Source organism: Rhizopus microsporus (genome assembly GCF_002708625.1).
Source record: "Rhizopus microsporus ATCC 52813 unplaced genomic scaffold scaffold_7, whole genome shotgun sequence".
NCBI classification, from domain to species: Eukaryota; Fungi; Mucoromycota; class Mucoromycetes; order Mucorales; family Rhizopodaceae; genus Rhizopus; species Rhizopus microsporus.
This window is the reverse complement of record NW_019671922.1, coordinates 1,093,863-1,107,521: the sequence shown is the minus strand read 5'-3', so window position 1 is coordinate 1,107,521 and position 13,659 is coordinate 1,093,863. Positions and strand designations below refer to the sequence as shown.

At 38.0% G+C, this 13,659-nt stretch overlaps 7 protein-coding genes across 7 annotated transcripts; 4 read left to right on the top strand and 3 right to left on the bottom strand.

Moving 5' to 3' along the window:
• Positions 1-1,806, bottom strand: RHIMIDRAFT_281866 (WD40 repeat-like protein). The gene is made up of 3 exons (XM_023613032.1): positions 453-1,806; positions 260-396; positions 1-200 (listed from the first exon to the last, which is right to left on the bottom strand). Exons 1-3 carry the CDS (start codon positions 1,311-1,313, stop codon positions 140-142), a joined length of 1,059 nt encoding a protein of 352 aa, XP_023466996.1. The 5' UTR covers positions 1,314-1,806; the 3' UTR covers positions 1-139.
• Positions 1,807-3,034: 1,228 nt separating this feature from the next.
• Positions 3,035-4,359, top strand: RHIMIDRAFT_281864 (tryptophanyl-tRNA synthetase). The gene has a single exon (XM_023613031.1). It carries the CDS (start codon positions 3,386-3,388, stop codon positions 4,322-4,324), a length of 939 nt encoding a protein of 312 aa, XP_023466995.1. The 5' UTR covers positions 3,035-3,385; the 3' UTR covers positions 4,325-4,359.
• A 37-nt stretch (positions 4,360-4,396) lies between these two features.
• On the bottom strand, positions 4,397-5,961 carry RHIMIDRAFT_306274 (uncharacterized protein; the record flags this gene model as incomplete). The annotated part of the gene is made up of 3 exons (XM_023614493.1): positions 5,166-5,961; positions 4,438-5,101; positions 4,397-4,411 (listed from the first exon to the last, which is right to left on the bottom strand). Exons 1-3 carry the CDS (start codon positions 5,870-5,872, stop codon positions 4,397-4,399), a joined length of 1,386 nt encoding a protein of 461 aa, XP_023466994.1. The 5' UTR covers positions 5,873-5,961.
• A 144-nt stretch (positions 5,962-6,105) lies between these two features.
• RHIMIDRAFT_237297 (tetrapyrrole biosynthesis, porphobilinogen synthase) lies at positions 6,106-7,110 on the bottom strand (the record flags this gene model as incomplete). Its single annotated transcript, XM_023608736.1, has 1 exon — positions 6,106-7,110. The coding sequence occupies one exon, from the start codon at positions 7,108-7,110 to the stop codon at positions 6,106-6,108; it is 1,005 nt and encodes a 334-aa protein (XP_023466993.1).
• Positions 7,111-7,170: 60 nt separating this feature from the next.
• RHIMIDRAFT_131311 (uncharacterized protein) lies at positions 7,171-8,034 on the top strand. Its single transcript, XM_023605546.1, has one exon. The coding sequence runs from the start codon at positions 7,434-7,436 to the stop codon at positions 7,914-7,916; it is 483 nt and encodes a 160-aa protein (XP_023466992.1). The 5' UTR covers positions 7,171-7,433; the 3' UTR covers positions 7,917-8,034.
• Positions 8,035-9,952: 1,918 nt separating this feature from the next.
• Positions 9,953-10,412, top strand: RHIMIDRAFT_237295 (uncharacterized protein; the record flags this gene model as incomplete). Its single annotated transcript, XM_023608735.1, has 3 exons — positions 9,953-10,013; positions 10,133-10,174; positions 10,228-10,412. 3 exons carry the CDS (start codon positions 9,953-9,955, stop codon positions 10,410-10,412), a joined length of 288 nt encoding a protein of 95 aa, XP_023466991.1.
• A 1,836-nt stretch (positions 10,413-12,248) lies between these two features.
• On the top strand, positions 12,249-12,676 carry RHIMIDRAFT_281859 (uncharacterized protein). Its single transcript, XM_023613030.1, has 3 exons — positions 12,249-12,437; positions 12,470-12,529; positions 12,558-12,676. The coding sequence occupies exons 1-3, from the start codon at positions 12,354-12,356 to the stop codon at positions 12,627-12,629; spliced, it is 216 nt and encodes a 71-aa protein (XP_023466990.1). The 5' UTR covers positions 12,249-12,353; the 3' UTR covers positions 12,630-12,676.
• Positions 12,677-13,659: the final 983 nt, after the last annotated feature.

Below are 13,659 nucleotides of genomic sequence, written 5' to 3'. Positions count from 1 at the left end.
TGGGAGAAAGCTTCAGTGATAAATATTTTTTAAATATTATTCTTGTATTGAAAAGGAAATAGCTGTCATCATCCATTTGCCTTTATTGGTAAATATCGGTACTGCTATAATAGGGGAGGATATATGTCATATATAAATATCATAAAGGGTTTAATCCATTGGCAAAGTCGAGTACCATCACCTGTTTTCCTTGACCGGAGCTATTTATATTTATATCACATTAGCAAAAAGTAAAAACTATAATGTAGCGTATACTTACCTAACGATACGAGTGCTACTTAATAATACACTGTATATCCAACTCGATTGGGCGCTCTGGAAACTAAGTACACAGGCCCCTGTCTTAGAGTCCCATACTTTCAGTGTACGGTCATAGCTTCCGCTTACAATTTTACCCTACAACAGGCAAGATGGTCAAAATCCGATCAGATTCTTTTTTATGTCAAGCTTACCTCTAAGCAGTCAATAGATCGAACGATGCCTGCATGTCCAATCAATTCACTCACGCAGTTACCTGTTGTAATATCCCAACGCAAGATCTTACCCTCTAACCCACCACTATAAAGAAACTTTCCATCAAACCGTACACATGCCAGGCCGAGCTTATGTCCTTCGAATGTTCGCAAACATTGGCCTGTCTGAATATCCCAAAGCTTGAGTCTAGTGTCCCCTGATGCGGAAACGATTTGATTTCCACCAACATACTCTAGTGCGTTAACAGAAGCAGAGTGTCCGAGAAGTTGTCGGAGTTCAACCCCTGTATGTCTGTCCCAAACACGTAACGTATGGTCTTTAGAAGACGTAACAATCCTGTTGTTACCTACGAGACAAACGTCCAAGACACTATGGCCATGGCCCCTGAGCTGTACTCTGTGCTCAAATTTAGGGAGAGACCAAAGGATGCAGGTCGCATCGGAAGAGCCAGTGATCAGGAGATTGTTTTTTAAATCCACCTTCATACAGAGGATACTTCCCGTATGATGATCTTTGACTGTCTTGACGCATGTTCCTGAAGGCACATGCCACACTTTTAAAGTTCGATCTCTGCTTCCTGTCACCAGAATATTTTTATCAATCCATGCTGAACAGTATACACTGTCTGTATGGCCCTGCAAAAAGCGGGTAGATACTTTCCCGGTCAACCAGCGTTGTTCAAGTGTTAAATGATTGCGGTACAGGGCCAGGTGACGGGGCTTTATAACTGCGCTGCTTTTTCGTCTCTTGACTGAATGGTTACTCAATGGACTACTCCAAGGAAAGTCTGTATAAAATAATTTGCGCCACAGGTCATCATCATGACATACAGTATACATTGTACGGCAAGTTCGGGAAAGTGTCTGAATGCTGGTGAAATCCAGAAAATACAGTATTTGAAAGATAACTTCATGAGGTAATGTGATAAGTATTGATCCTATATGTATGCAAGTGTAAGCTATTATTTCATAATGATTTTTTTAAAGCATTACGATTGGTTTGATTTGTTTGTAAATCACAACTTGAATAAAATGAGGAGGATGAGCCTCGACGAGGATTTGGGTAGACTTTAAGTTTAGGAAGAATGGAGGCTAAATTGGAAGATACTTTTAATTTCTTGATTGGTAAAAATGAAGAAGGATTGTTGCTGTTGTAGTTGGGGTTGATACACTTGGTCTTTGCTGTTGCACCATCTTTTGTAGGCGAGATGGTGATATAAGTCGTAGTAAATACATTTTCCTTTAACCGTTTGTGTTGTTCAGAAGTGGTAAAAAGTATCGATAGAGAATAAGTCATGTTGATGATTTAAAAGAAGAAAAAGGCCATTCCAATGAAAGAAAGAAAGAGGGACAAGGAAAAAGACTTGTAAAAAAGTTTAAACCTTTTATGTAGTTGATTTCATGTGTGATCCAAAAAAATGGTAATTTGCGGAGTCTTGGATCAAACTTATGCTTTTTTTTTTCTTGTGAAATAAAAGCTCAGAAGAGCGGGGGAAGATGAAATTACTTTAAAAGGAATTTTTTTATATGGGGAAAAATGTCTACCCAATGTGACATAGTCATTAATAAGAATAAAAGAGAAAGAGAAATAATCATAACAGAGTTATGATTGAGATTTATTTTTTTATTAGAATAGTAAATTATTAGGTTTGGATATGGTTTTGATTTTGAGTGTAGCTAAATGAGGTATAGCACTAAATCTTATAGTTCCTCTCTTTAATTTCTTTTCTTTTGCATTGTCACCTGCATAGAATTAAAATAGTGATGAGATCATTTGATGAATACAAGTAATCATATAAATTCCTATTCTGGTAAATCAGCGTTTTTAACTTTTTAACAGTGCTCTTCTACAGGATTTTCAGGTTGACTCTTTTATTAAAACACCGATAAACCATGAGAAAAGTCGTACTTGAAACCAGTTGATCTTTACATAAGCTTATCTGATGCATATTTACAACAACCATATTAACTTTTTATTCCTATAGCTCATATGTCTTTCCTTGCTGAAAAATACTCCCACTGTAGCTTATGTAGATACTTTCTTACGTTATTCATTAGAGAAAATGGCATTTAATCTTTTTTTTTTGTACGAATAAAGCTATTATACACTTTGATCACACACTGATAGAAAAAAATGATAATTTCAGACAACAAATGAGATAACAAATAATAATAAAAAAGAGCCCATCAGAAGTAAAAGAAATGATATATAAAAGAACTGTTTAGCAAATCAGTTACATGTTACTTATAGGTGTTGACCACATTATACAGGTCTCAAAAAGGTGAATATCGCTTTTATATTATTATGCGCTGTCAAGTTGAAAATAATAAAGAAAAGATTGATAATCAACTAAGGTGTAATTGATCTTGTAGTATGTGTCAATAATTTCATAAAGCTATTATATAAACTTTACAACTAATCAGGATTCTGAACTTTACTGCTTCAACCAATATTCGAGTGTCATGCGATACTATCAAATATATGAATAATCATATGAGCTAAAAGTCATTATTACAGCATTATTCGTTACACCATCAAGTCATGTTCAAACCCTGCAGCTCCCTAAACCAATGCTATTCAATATTGCAACATTACATTGTTTCATATAAAAGTGAATTGTGACGGAGTTTACTTGCCGCCCTTCAGTAACTCTTGCCCCTTACAAAAGTCACGGAGCCTTTGTGTTTCTTTTTATAATGAGCCATTTGGCAAAAGTAGCATAAAGCCCTTTCCTCTACCAAAAATAACAAGTAAACTAATGCTTATTTATTAGCGCACCTTATCAACTGCAGCCAAGACTCGTCTTGTATTTTCTGGAATTCAGCCTACGGGCTCACCTCACCTTGGCAACTACCTTGGCGCATTAGCTAATTGGGTTAAACTTCAAGACCCTGATCCAGCCACAGAAAGTATGTCCATACCTTACTACAGCATAGTTGATTTGCATGCGATTACTATGCCCCAAGATCCTGCTCAATTACGAGAAGCCAAGCTCAACATGGCTACGACATTATTAGCTTGTGGCGTCGATCCCAATCGCAGTGTTTTATTTGAGCAAAGTCGGGTCAGAGCACACTCTGAGCTTGCTTGGATCTTCAATTGTATCACTCCTGTAGGCTGGCTTGGCAGAATGACCCAATGGAAGTCCAAGCTAGAAAAGAGTAAAGGTATTGGACATGGGTCTGCTCTGGCAGACGAAAGTCTAAAAGCGGATTTAAAAATGGGCCTTTTCGACTACCCTGTCTTGCAAGCGGCTGATATCTTGCTTTATAAAGGAACACATGTTCCTGTAGGCCAGGATCAGATGCAGCACCTCGAGCTGGCACGCGACATTGCTGATTTATTCAACAAGACGTTCAAAACAGACATGTTCCCTAAACCAAAGGCTATTATACCTCCTGCCACACAACGTGTCATGTCCCTCCGTGATCCAAATTCCAAAATGTCAAAGTCAGATATCTCCGATATGTCTCGAATCAACCTTACAGATTCTCCTGCTTTGATAAAGAAAAAAATCATGAAGGCCACGACAGATTCGGTTACTGGTGTATCCTACGATCCTGAAGTCAGGCCAGGTATATCCAATCTGGTGAGCATATATTCTGCAGTAAAGGAAATTAGTATCGAAGATGCCCTAAAGAAATGTGCTTACATCACTAGTACAAAGGAATTTAAGGAGACAGTTGCTGAGGCAGTGATTGAAAGGCTACAGCCAGTACAAACTGAATTAGCTCGACTTCAAGCAGATCAAGGTTATGTGAAGCAGGTGCTTGATCAAGGTGCAAATAAAGCGGAAGAAGTAGCAAACAAAACAATGGAGGAAGTGTATAAAGTAGTAGGGCTTCGATAGATTTTTATTTCTTTTGTTTTTTGTTTTTTTTTTTTTTGAAAAATAAATATTATAAAAGTTGTAACTGGGCACTCAAACCATAATGATCTAATCAAATTAAGATTTCTACACACTGCAAGAATTAAAGACATACCTGATATCTGTGTAAAAGAAACGGTCTTCTTCTTAACAAAAAAAGGCTCGACTGTTATGTTTGTAAGCTTCATAGAGTGTTTCTCTTTGCGATCAGCCCACAAAAGCCTGTCGATGCTTTGTACTGTGAGCAATTGATTATGGCTTGTTAGTGATGTCTCTGCTGGTATAAAGGTGCCGTTATCAAGCACTTTGTAATCTCCAAATGTGACAGGATGATATCCAAATGTCTCGTAGACTGCATCAGTTAGGGTATCAAGACGCCAGGGATGGGAGTATAGTATTGAGCTATCGGCACCATTTGTCAAATCAGCAAGGTTGATGCCTTTGCCTCTGAGAACATCCATCATCATCTTGTAGGCAAACGAACTTTCATGAGGACGAACGTTAATAGGTATACTTTGATTATGCATAGCAGCATCCACATTAAGATCACCCATAAGCAAGATAGGGTAGTCATCATCTTTGGCTGTCTCTGCAATAAACTGATGCACCCTTGCGAACTGTGACAGTCTAACCTTTGTGTCATCCAAGTTGAAGCTACCAGCGTTATCGTAGGAAGCTTGTGTATGTGTAGTATAGATGTGGAGTAGACTGTTATTGTTCAGCTGTACGAGTGCATGCAGAGCACCTTTGTAAGAGAGCCTATAATATTACATCCGTTAGAAATTACGTTTTCTTTTTTTTTTTTTTTTTTAGTATCCTTTACCAGTCTGCATGTACACCACGAGAAAACTCAATTCTATCTGCCTGTACAATAGGAAACTTTGAGAGGATAAGCAGGCCACCATCACCAGCAAGCTCCCAAGGATAATGGCGGGATGATGCAACATGGTGATAGAAACCCTGGTCATAGGCTTTCACAAGGAGCTTGTCCACTCGTCTGTTAGCAAACGCAAATGCTTCTTGAAAGGTAATAATATCATAGGATGGTAAGATGTGTTCTATAATATAATCTAAACGTTGTTCTTTATAGTCATTGGCATTATTTTTTACACCTGGTGGTCTCATGAATATATTTAGTGTCAGCAGTCGCACTGTAGACGTTGCATAATTTGACACTCCAAGTGACTTTGCTGGAAGGTGTATTGGCGAGAAATATACAAGGGAAAACAGAACGAAAGAAACAAGTGGCAGGATAAATAAGACAAGACATGTGATAATAAAGGATCTTTTGGTGCGAAAACAACAGCAGTAGCTATAGGGTCTCAACCTGTTATGCGTAGAATGATTCTTTGATGTTTGCCAACGAAAAATGTTACAATGCCTTTTTCCGCTCCACCGTAGGTACAAAAGACTATCTACTGCTGTATCGTTGCCATCTTTTCCTCCCATCGCGCTGGTTTCATCCAAAAGAGGCGCATTTTCATAATGATCATCGTCTTGACTTGCTTTGAATTTTTTAATTGGGAGCATTACTACCGTTTCTGAGGTTTCATCACTGCCACGTCCCGTATCAAATGAAGCATAAGCTGCTGTATCAAAGCTTTCAAAGCTCTCTCTAGATGGGTTCATATAATAGTAAGAGGAAAAAAAAAAAAAAAAGAAAAGGACGATGTCATGGAAAAAAGTTTACTTTTTTATTGTTCTACGGATTTTGGTCTCCGTTCGTGGTATTCTCGGTGGATGAAGTTTATCCGTTTTATGACCTAGTTCCCATTTTCCTCATCCAACCATGTCAAAAGGTGTGGTGTATAATAAGTCAAGATGAGTGTAGCACCAGCGCGTAAAAAGCCAGTCATGGAGTCAAGTACGATTGTCTTTAGATCAAAGACACCAGCTTTGGCGGAATGATAAAGCATTGAATATTCTCCCGAAACCTGGTACACAGAAATAGGATAGTCAGCAGCAATTTCCGCTGCTTCTCTGACGATATCGAGGTAAGGCAAACCTGGTTTGACCATGATGCAATCGGCGCCTTCTTCCATATCGCGCTTAATTGCACGACGGGCCAAACCACGGGCATTGGATGGGAGCTGGTAACACCGTCTGTCACCGAAAGCAGGTGCAGAATTGGCAGCGTCTCTGAATGGACCATACCAAGGGCCCGAAAATTTAGCAGCATACGAAATAAGCATTACCTTATGTGCTAAGCCTGCTTCCATAAGCCCTTCCTTAATTGCTCTGATACGGCCGTCCATCATATCGGAAGGAGCAACACATTGTGCTCCAGCTTTTGCGTAGTTGACAGCAACTTCTTTCAAACGTTGAATAGACAGTCCATTATTCAAGGTTCCATCTTCTCGTAAAATACCGCAGTGGCCATGCGATGTGTATTCGCACAAACAAACGTCGCAGGCGACAAATAAGTTGGGAAAGTTCTTTCGCAGCAAGCGAACTGCTAATATAGTAGGTCCTTCGGGGTCGTCTGCACGAGAACCTGTGGGGTCCTTGACACCTTCCTTTAAAGGAACGCCAAACAATATGACGGACTTTAACCCCTTCTTGTAGAGCGGTTCAATAAATCCAGCAAGCTTGTTAATGCCAATACGATATTGTTCAGGAAGTGATTCAATAGGCTCCAGAGCATTTTCGTCGTCAGTAATGAACAAGGGGTACATGAGCATGTCCTTAGTTAAACTACGTTCTGCTTGCCATGAGCGTGATAAAGAATAGTGGTAGCCACCATGAAGAATGGAATTAGGAGTGGACATGTCAAAAGAAGGGTTATTGTGAAAAAAAAGGCTGTTTCATGATTGTTGGAAGGGGAGGGAGACAGAATATATTTCAAATACCGCCCATTTTAGCTTTACACGTTAACCAGTGCCTAGTCATCTTTAAAAGTGATACAGCTTTTTCTGCCGGCCAATACTACACGCACCAGAAAGTAGGCTAAATAATACAAATACAAAGTTATCATAATCACACGTGTTCTTGCATCTTTGTTGGCAACGCCTGACAACATAAATAACAACATTTCTTTTTTATCTTGTTCTTCTTGAAAAGAAACAAATCAAGATGGCGACTTTATAAAGCCATGTTTAACTTGACGCTACACATTGAAAAGTTCTGTTGGATGGTATCGCAGGTAGTGCGTAGAGATATCGCCCCTAGAAATAGTCTAGCTTCTGATGTATACTCTGGTGCATGTAGCGTTTCCCTTTTCTACAAAATGCGACATCTTGGAACGGCATTACTTTCTGGAAACAGTATATTAGACTTGTCATATAATGTTCCTCATGCTCAATCAAGCATTTTCTCTGCAGAACATTGGCATCCTCTGCGAAAAATGTACAGCAAAAAGCCAGATCATGCAAAACAATTGTGTGTGAATAAAAAAGCTTCAGACATTTTATCAGAAGCAGAATCAATAGCGAAATCAAGTCTTTCTGAAGCTAGCTACTACATATACAAGTACTTGTACAAAAACAAGAAAAAGCCTACCCAAGATGAAGAATTTATACTGCACACATACGCTTTTGTTTTGGGATTTATTGAATATAATCAACAAGAACATTAAAAAAAATGAACAAGACTGCATAGTTAAATTCTGGGACCAATCATGGAAAAACTTGTTCAGAAGGCAACTTTGAGGTTAAAATGGTGGGCAGAATCTTTAATGTTTTATTTGGTTACTAAATATATTGATTTTTCACAAGGGATGAAGGCTCTTGCTCGATATTAGTCAACGCTTTACATGCAGATCTCCGTGTAATTCATGTTCAGGTGGAAGGGCAACAACTTAAGGAATATGGCATGATGCAAGTTGAAGCAGCCCACATATCACCAACGACACAAAAGTCTGATTTTGATCACATCAAATTTCTTGTTGAAACAAAAGATAACCTTGATGCCTTGGAAGAGCACGTTGATCATGGACTGTGCTGTATACAGTTCTGCGGATTAAAACTATATATATCAACTTACGCACGCATTTGATACCCTTTATATAAATAACAAAGTTGCTTTCAATTCTATCCCCCAGATGTAACGTCTTTCAAGTTCTTGAAAGACCTCTGCTCAATCCTCTTAGCTACTAAGAATGAATGGATCTGTCGTATTTCTACATTTATATCGAAGAAGATTATACACTCTTTGGCTTATGTACGAAATATATTGCTTATTTGACGGCAAAGTTATCTTAAATATCAACATAATACCTCATATTAAGTCTACAACATCGATACATGACATCTATAGTCTGTAGTAGTTGACGACTCATCATATTAATATAGTCAATGGATGATGACAGCATTGTTATTTAATTTTAAAGATCAATTTCTTTTTTGCTATGAATCTCTTCCTTATTCTGTTAATAAAAGGATTACAAAGAGACACATTCCATCCTATTGTATTTCTAATTTTCCGAGTTAAAACAGCTATTATTTGATAATATTACAGGATCGGCGTCCAAAGTATAATCATACTAGCCAAGAATATCCCAAAAGCAGCATACCCAAAATTGAGCAATGATGTTGCAAGGGGGTCAGTCCAGTTGCAGCTCTTGCTTGACCTGCCTCAGTACTTGAAGGACTTGCTTGCAAGTATAGGCACTCAAGGAAGGCGTTTTAAGGACAACCTTCGCCAGTATAACGCTGCTTTTGCGTTTACTTCCTTAGGCTGCGACATTGCCTCGGCTGAGGATCGTGCCGACAGCAACAGCAACAACAATAACAATAAAGGTGGATTAAACGCCTTTCAAATCCATAGCGCGCTTTGCCACCGTCAAGGCCCCTTGACTCCAGTTGAAGGCAGCGAGCCTTCCTATGCCCAGCTGTATATCTTTGATCCTTCGTATACCGCTGAAAGAAGACAAGCACGAAACAGCAGCCTGGGCCTGAGGTCATTAGAGAGCTTTTAGCTATGCTTGTTCAATGTAAACCCTTTGCACGTGTATATCGCCATGCGTATGAGGTACTGAGCAACCATGAAAGCAGCAACATTGTCAGTAATGGTAATGATCAAAAAGAAGCCAGTGCACCATATATAATCATCAGCCCATCAATGAGAATGCGTTTAATTGAAGGAGGCGACAGACGCATTCACAGCCTGCCAAAAATGGAGGAGATTGCCGCTGTTATACCAATCGAGTATAGTGATAGAGGCTTCCATGATGCTGTTCTTACCTTCAGAAGCAATAACAATCTTCGTCAAAACACTGGATTTGAGCAGCACTTTCAACGTATCAGCCATGTGCATGCTACATACATGCTAATACACTATGTACTTTTATTTCCTCATAAAACATATGGGTGGCGTTAGGGTTTGTGCCTCTTCTTTTCCTTCTTTACCGTTACTTCTTCGATCACTATTCCTGATGTTTAAATGACATCTTGCGCCATTTTAATATCCTTATCCCATCACTTTTATAAAGATAACTACTTTGAAGACCACAGTAAAATGTACGATGTGCCAAAATTGGAGCGCTTTTCATTCCAACATTTTACCATTAAGAAAACATGATTAATTAATAAAAAAAAATGTTGTCGATCATTAATCTAACATGATAAAGCTAACATAGTTACTTTTCCTTTTTCCTTTTTTCCTTACTTCAATATGAAGCGAAAGAAAGATGATGACCCTCCGCCTCCAAAGGCAAAGCGAAACAAAGGGAAAGGTATGTAAGCTATAAAGTCGATATGTCATTTATTAAGGGTCCATTAGCCGTCGATCGCGGGTTCCCTTCTTTGTTTTCACAAACGTAAACAAGTTTATTCAAGAACACATCTTTCGAAGCAAATGATGATGGTTTTCAAGAAACACCATTACTTAGAAAAGGTAAAGATAGTATCTATTAGATCCAACTGTTTTATAACATATTATTGTAATAGGCAAGAACGTCCATACTGCTTTGAAAGCTGCTAAAGAAGACACATCTTCTCCTGGTCCCTTAAATGCTGTCATCAATGAAAATGCATCTATGCCTGTGGTCAACAAAGATACGAGTGCTCAAGCTGTATTACCTGCTCCTATTACTTCCACTAGCTGTACTTCTACTCCCATCAAGGCCTCTTAGAAATACCAAAGCAAGGTTGATAAAACTGAAGTACTTAAAAAGGAAAAAGAAAAGAACAAAGTGACAGGCAATGAGCAAAAACAAGTACGATGCCCTTCTTGTGGTGGAACTGATTACTCTCGCTCCTCCAACAAGTTGTGTCTTATGAATAAGCCAAAAATGAAGCCTCCAAAGCCTAAAGATACCGTCGAGAAAACTTTTGTAATCAAGGCATCTTTGGCTAATACTTGCAGATATCCCAAGTCCGTTACCTTGATTCAAGAAGTAGTTGACCATACTACTCAGCTGGTATATGTTGAATTCATCTTTGCTAATTACTATTTCTTGGAACTTCTCGAAAATGGCGAAGAGCTATCTGTGGTCACTCAAAATCTGTTTTATAACATAATTTTCACCTTTGTTGGTCAAGGAAAGCACGCCTCTGATAGTATCAAGAAGAGCTTCAAAGCCTTTTGTGAATCTACTTCTCTTACTCAATCTGACTTGGAAAATTGTGCAAGTAAAGGATATATGACCATTGTGTCTTCTATGGCTAAGCAATATGAAACACTGGTTCGCAATTAAGTTTGCTCTACTTATGGAGATCGAACTCTCAGATATATCCTTAATGTCTTATCAGAAAGGGCTACTTCTTACTTCTGTGGTGATAGCTTAGCAGTCAAACAGTGCAAGTCTTTAGCCAAACACGTTTTTCAACAAAAGATAAATCCCAAGTCTGCCTGGCCACTTCACTGTTGACCGAACTGGATGGTATGAAATCATTGTCAATAACTTTCTTACCCTCTGGTCAATGTACGATGCTTCCAATGATGCTGACGTGTCAAGTGAAGCTAATCTGCATGCCAAGCCTCAATGCTATATGAAATGGTTACACTTTATACAGAAAGAAATGAACAAAAGAATTTCATTCAAGAACTGAAACCTCAAGATAAAGCATCAAGCAGTTATGTCCATCGAAGGTTACAAGAACTTCCTTTTGTCAAGAAGTTGAATACAAGCAAGTACAGGTCATTTAAAGAAAGCACACTGACCGCTATCAATTCCAACAAGTTCTTGGAAATAACAAGCAAACTGAAGAGCATTGATAAAAAGGATATTGGTACTGTTCAAAGCTTTATCAAAACAGTACAAGCAAGAATCAAAGACAAGACTTTCATGCCTCTCAAGTACATTAACCCTCGAGGATCAAGATGCTTTTCTTTACTTTCCCTGTACAAGATTGATTTCAAGAGTATGCAGATTGATGCTCAGTCTTTCTGGAAGCTTGCCAAACAATATGATAACAAGGTCAGACTAGGTTAAAAGAATGATAATGACCTAACTTTATGGCGCTTTAATGTCTTTGATTTTTCAAAAATAGGCTACAAGATACTTGAAAGCTTAACCCTACGTTCAAAGAAGTTTACGTACGTATGTTTACATGGCTTTTATTTTTGGACTAAACAAATGTTGACATTGTAGAAATGTGATCACTACTGATGGTTATGCTGTATCCTTTATGTTTAAGAAAACTGTTTCCATCCAAGATGAACCTAGAAGAGAACCAAAGACTCCCAAGGATTTTGCTGATATAGTTGATGATGCAGAGATTTGAGCTGTTGATCCTGATATATCAACTATCTTTACTGCAGTTGACTCTACAGAACATGAATGTATCCAAACAGCAAGGTTGGAGGAATACAATCATTTATGTGGTTACAGACTTGCTACAAGAAGACGAAAAGAATACCAAGAGTGTCATTAGACGAATTTAAGTATGTTAGTGAATTACCTTAAAGACTGCAAACTTGACCTCGTTTTTACTAGCTGCCTCCACACATCTATAGAACTATCAAAGAATCCATAACTACTACTGTCAAGGTAAATGGTATGTCGCTCTCTGGCATGGTGTGTATTTTAATAACGCTGCGTATGATATAGGTATCAAAGCTAAAGTTCAAGATGTATATCAACAAGCAAAAAGGAACACAAGAAATTGTTAAAAGACTCCTTGACAACAGCAAAAAGTATGGCACATCAAGCACAGTTGGCGCTAAAAATTAAAACCCAAACAAAAGCAAACATGTCCTCTACCCCCTGCTGACTTCCCTTCCTCCTCTCAACGGAAGCGGATCATTGTGTTCGGAAATGGTTCTTTTTGTTAAGTTTGAGAGGGAAACAAGCTTCGCCTACAAGACATATTACCGAAGGGATCAAACGAAAACGCAAACAATCTAACGGGAGACCGAATTTGTTTATGTTGACGAGTACTTAACGAGTCAGATATGTAACAAGTGTAAAATGAAAGAAATGAATAATTTCTCTGTTTCTGGATCAAAGCGAAGAGCATATGCTGTCCTCAAGTGTGAATTTTATGGTACGGTTTGAAATCACAATGTGAGCAGTGCGTTGAATATATAGTATCTTTGTTTACAAACCAAAACATGACAATGAAAGTCCTCCCACCTTCAAAAGACTAACGGTGCTCCCTGGATTTAATGCGCTGTCTATAGCGGCAGTGCATTCCTTAACGTTTCGGCAAGTATAAAGTGAGTAATACATTACTTTTTATTCATTAGTCTTCTAGTTATTAGTATACATATTATAGTTCATACATTGTAAGAATAAGAAAAAAACAACTAAAGAGCAGTGAATATTTTAAGGGCTATAAAAACTTAGCCTGCGTGTAATATTAGTTTCCTTTTAGAACATCGTTTATTTACGTATGTATACATGTAGATGCATACGTCTGTGTATACAGCACACATGTCTCCTTTCCAAGAAAATTACGTAGCCAGAAAGGATGGGAAGCCAAATGGTCGTACCATCAACTCGATATTCTTTACTATTGATGATTTCCTTTATATAAATCTTCTATAATGTGTATGATTTTCATTGTGTCGTCTATTGATTATGGTAAATCAAATTTATTCAGTTACGTCGTAATACAGATCCGATCATTAGGCGAATTCAAGTTACAGCTCTTGCAAGCATAACCTAATCATTGTATGTTGATTACCCAAAAGTTAAAGGATAAACAACACTAACTTCAATTATACAGTGCTTACTACGTTATTTGAGAATTTCACCCGCAGCATAAGGCTATTTTGTAACTCAATAAAACGACCTCATCGCTAAGCATGAAACAAAAAGATTAGTAAATAGGCTTTTTTGAAACAACAAACTGCATAGTTCTCAGAAGTAGTCTTATTTCACCAAACTGGTTCATTCTTGTTGATTACCAACAAATTGCGTTTGTAAAAAAAAA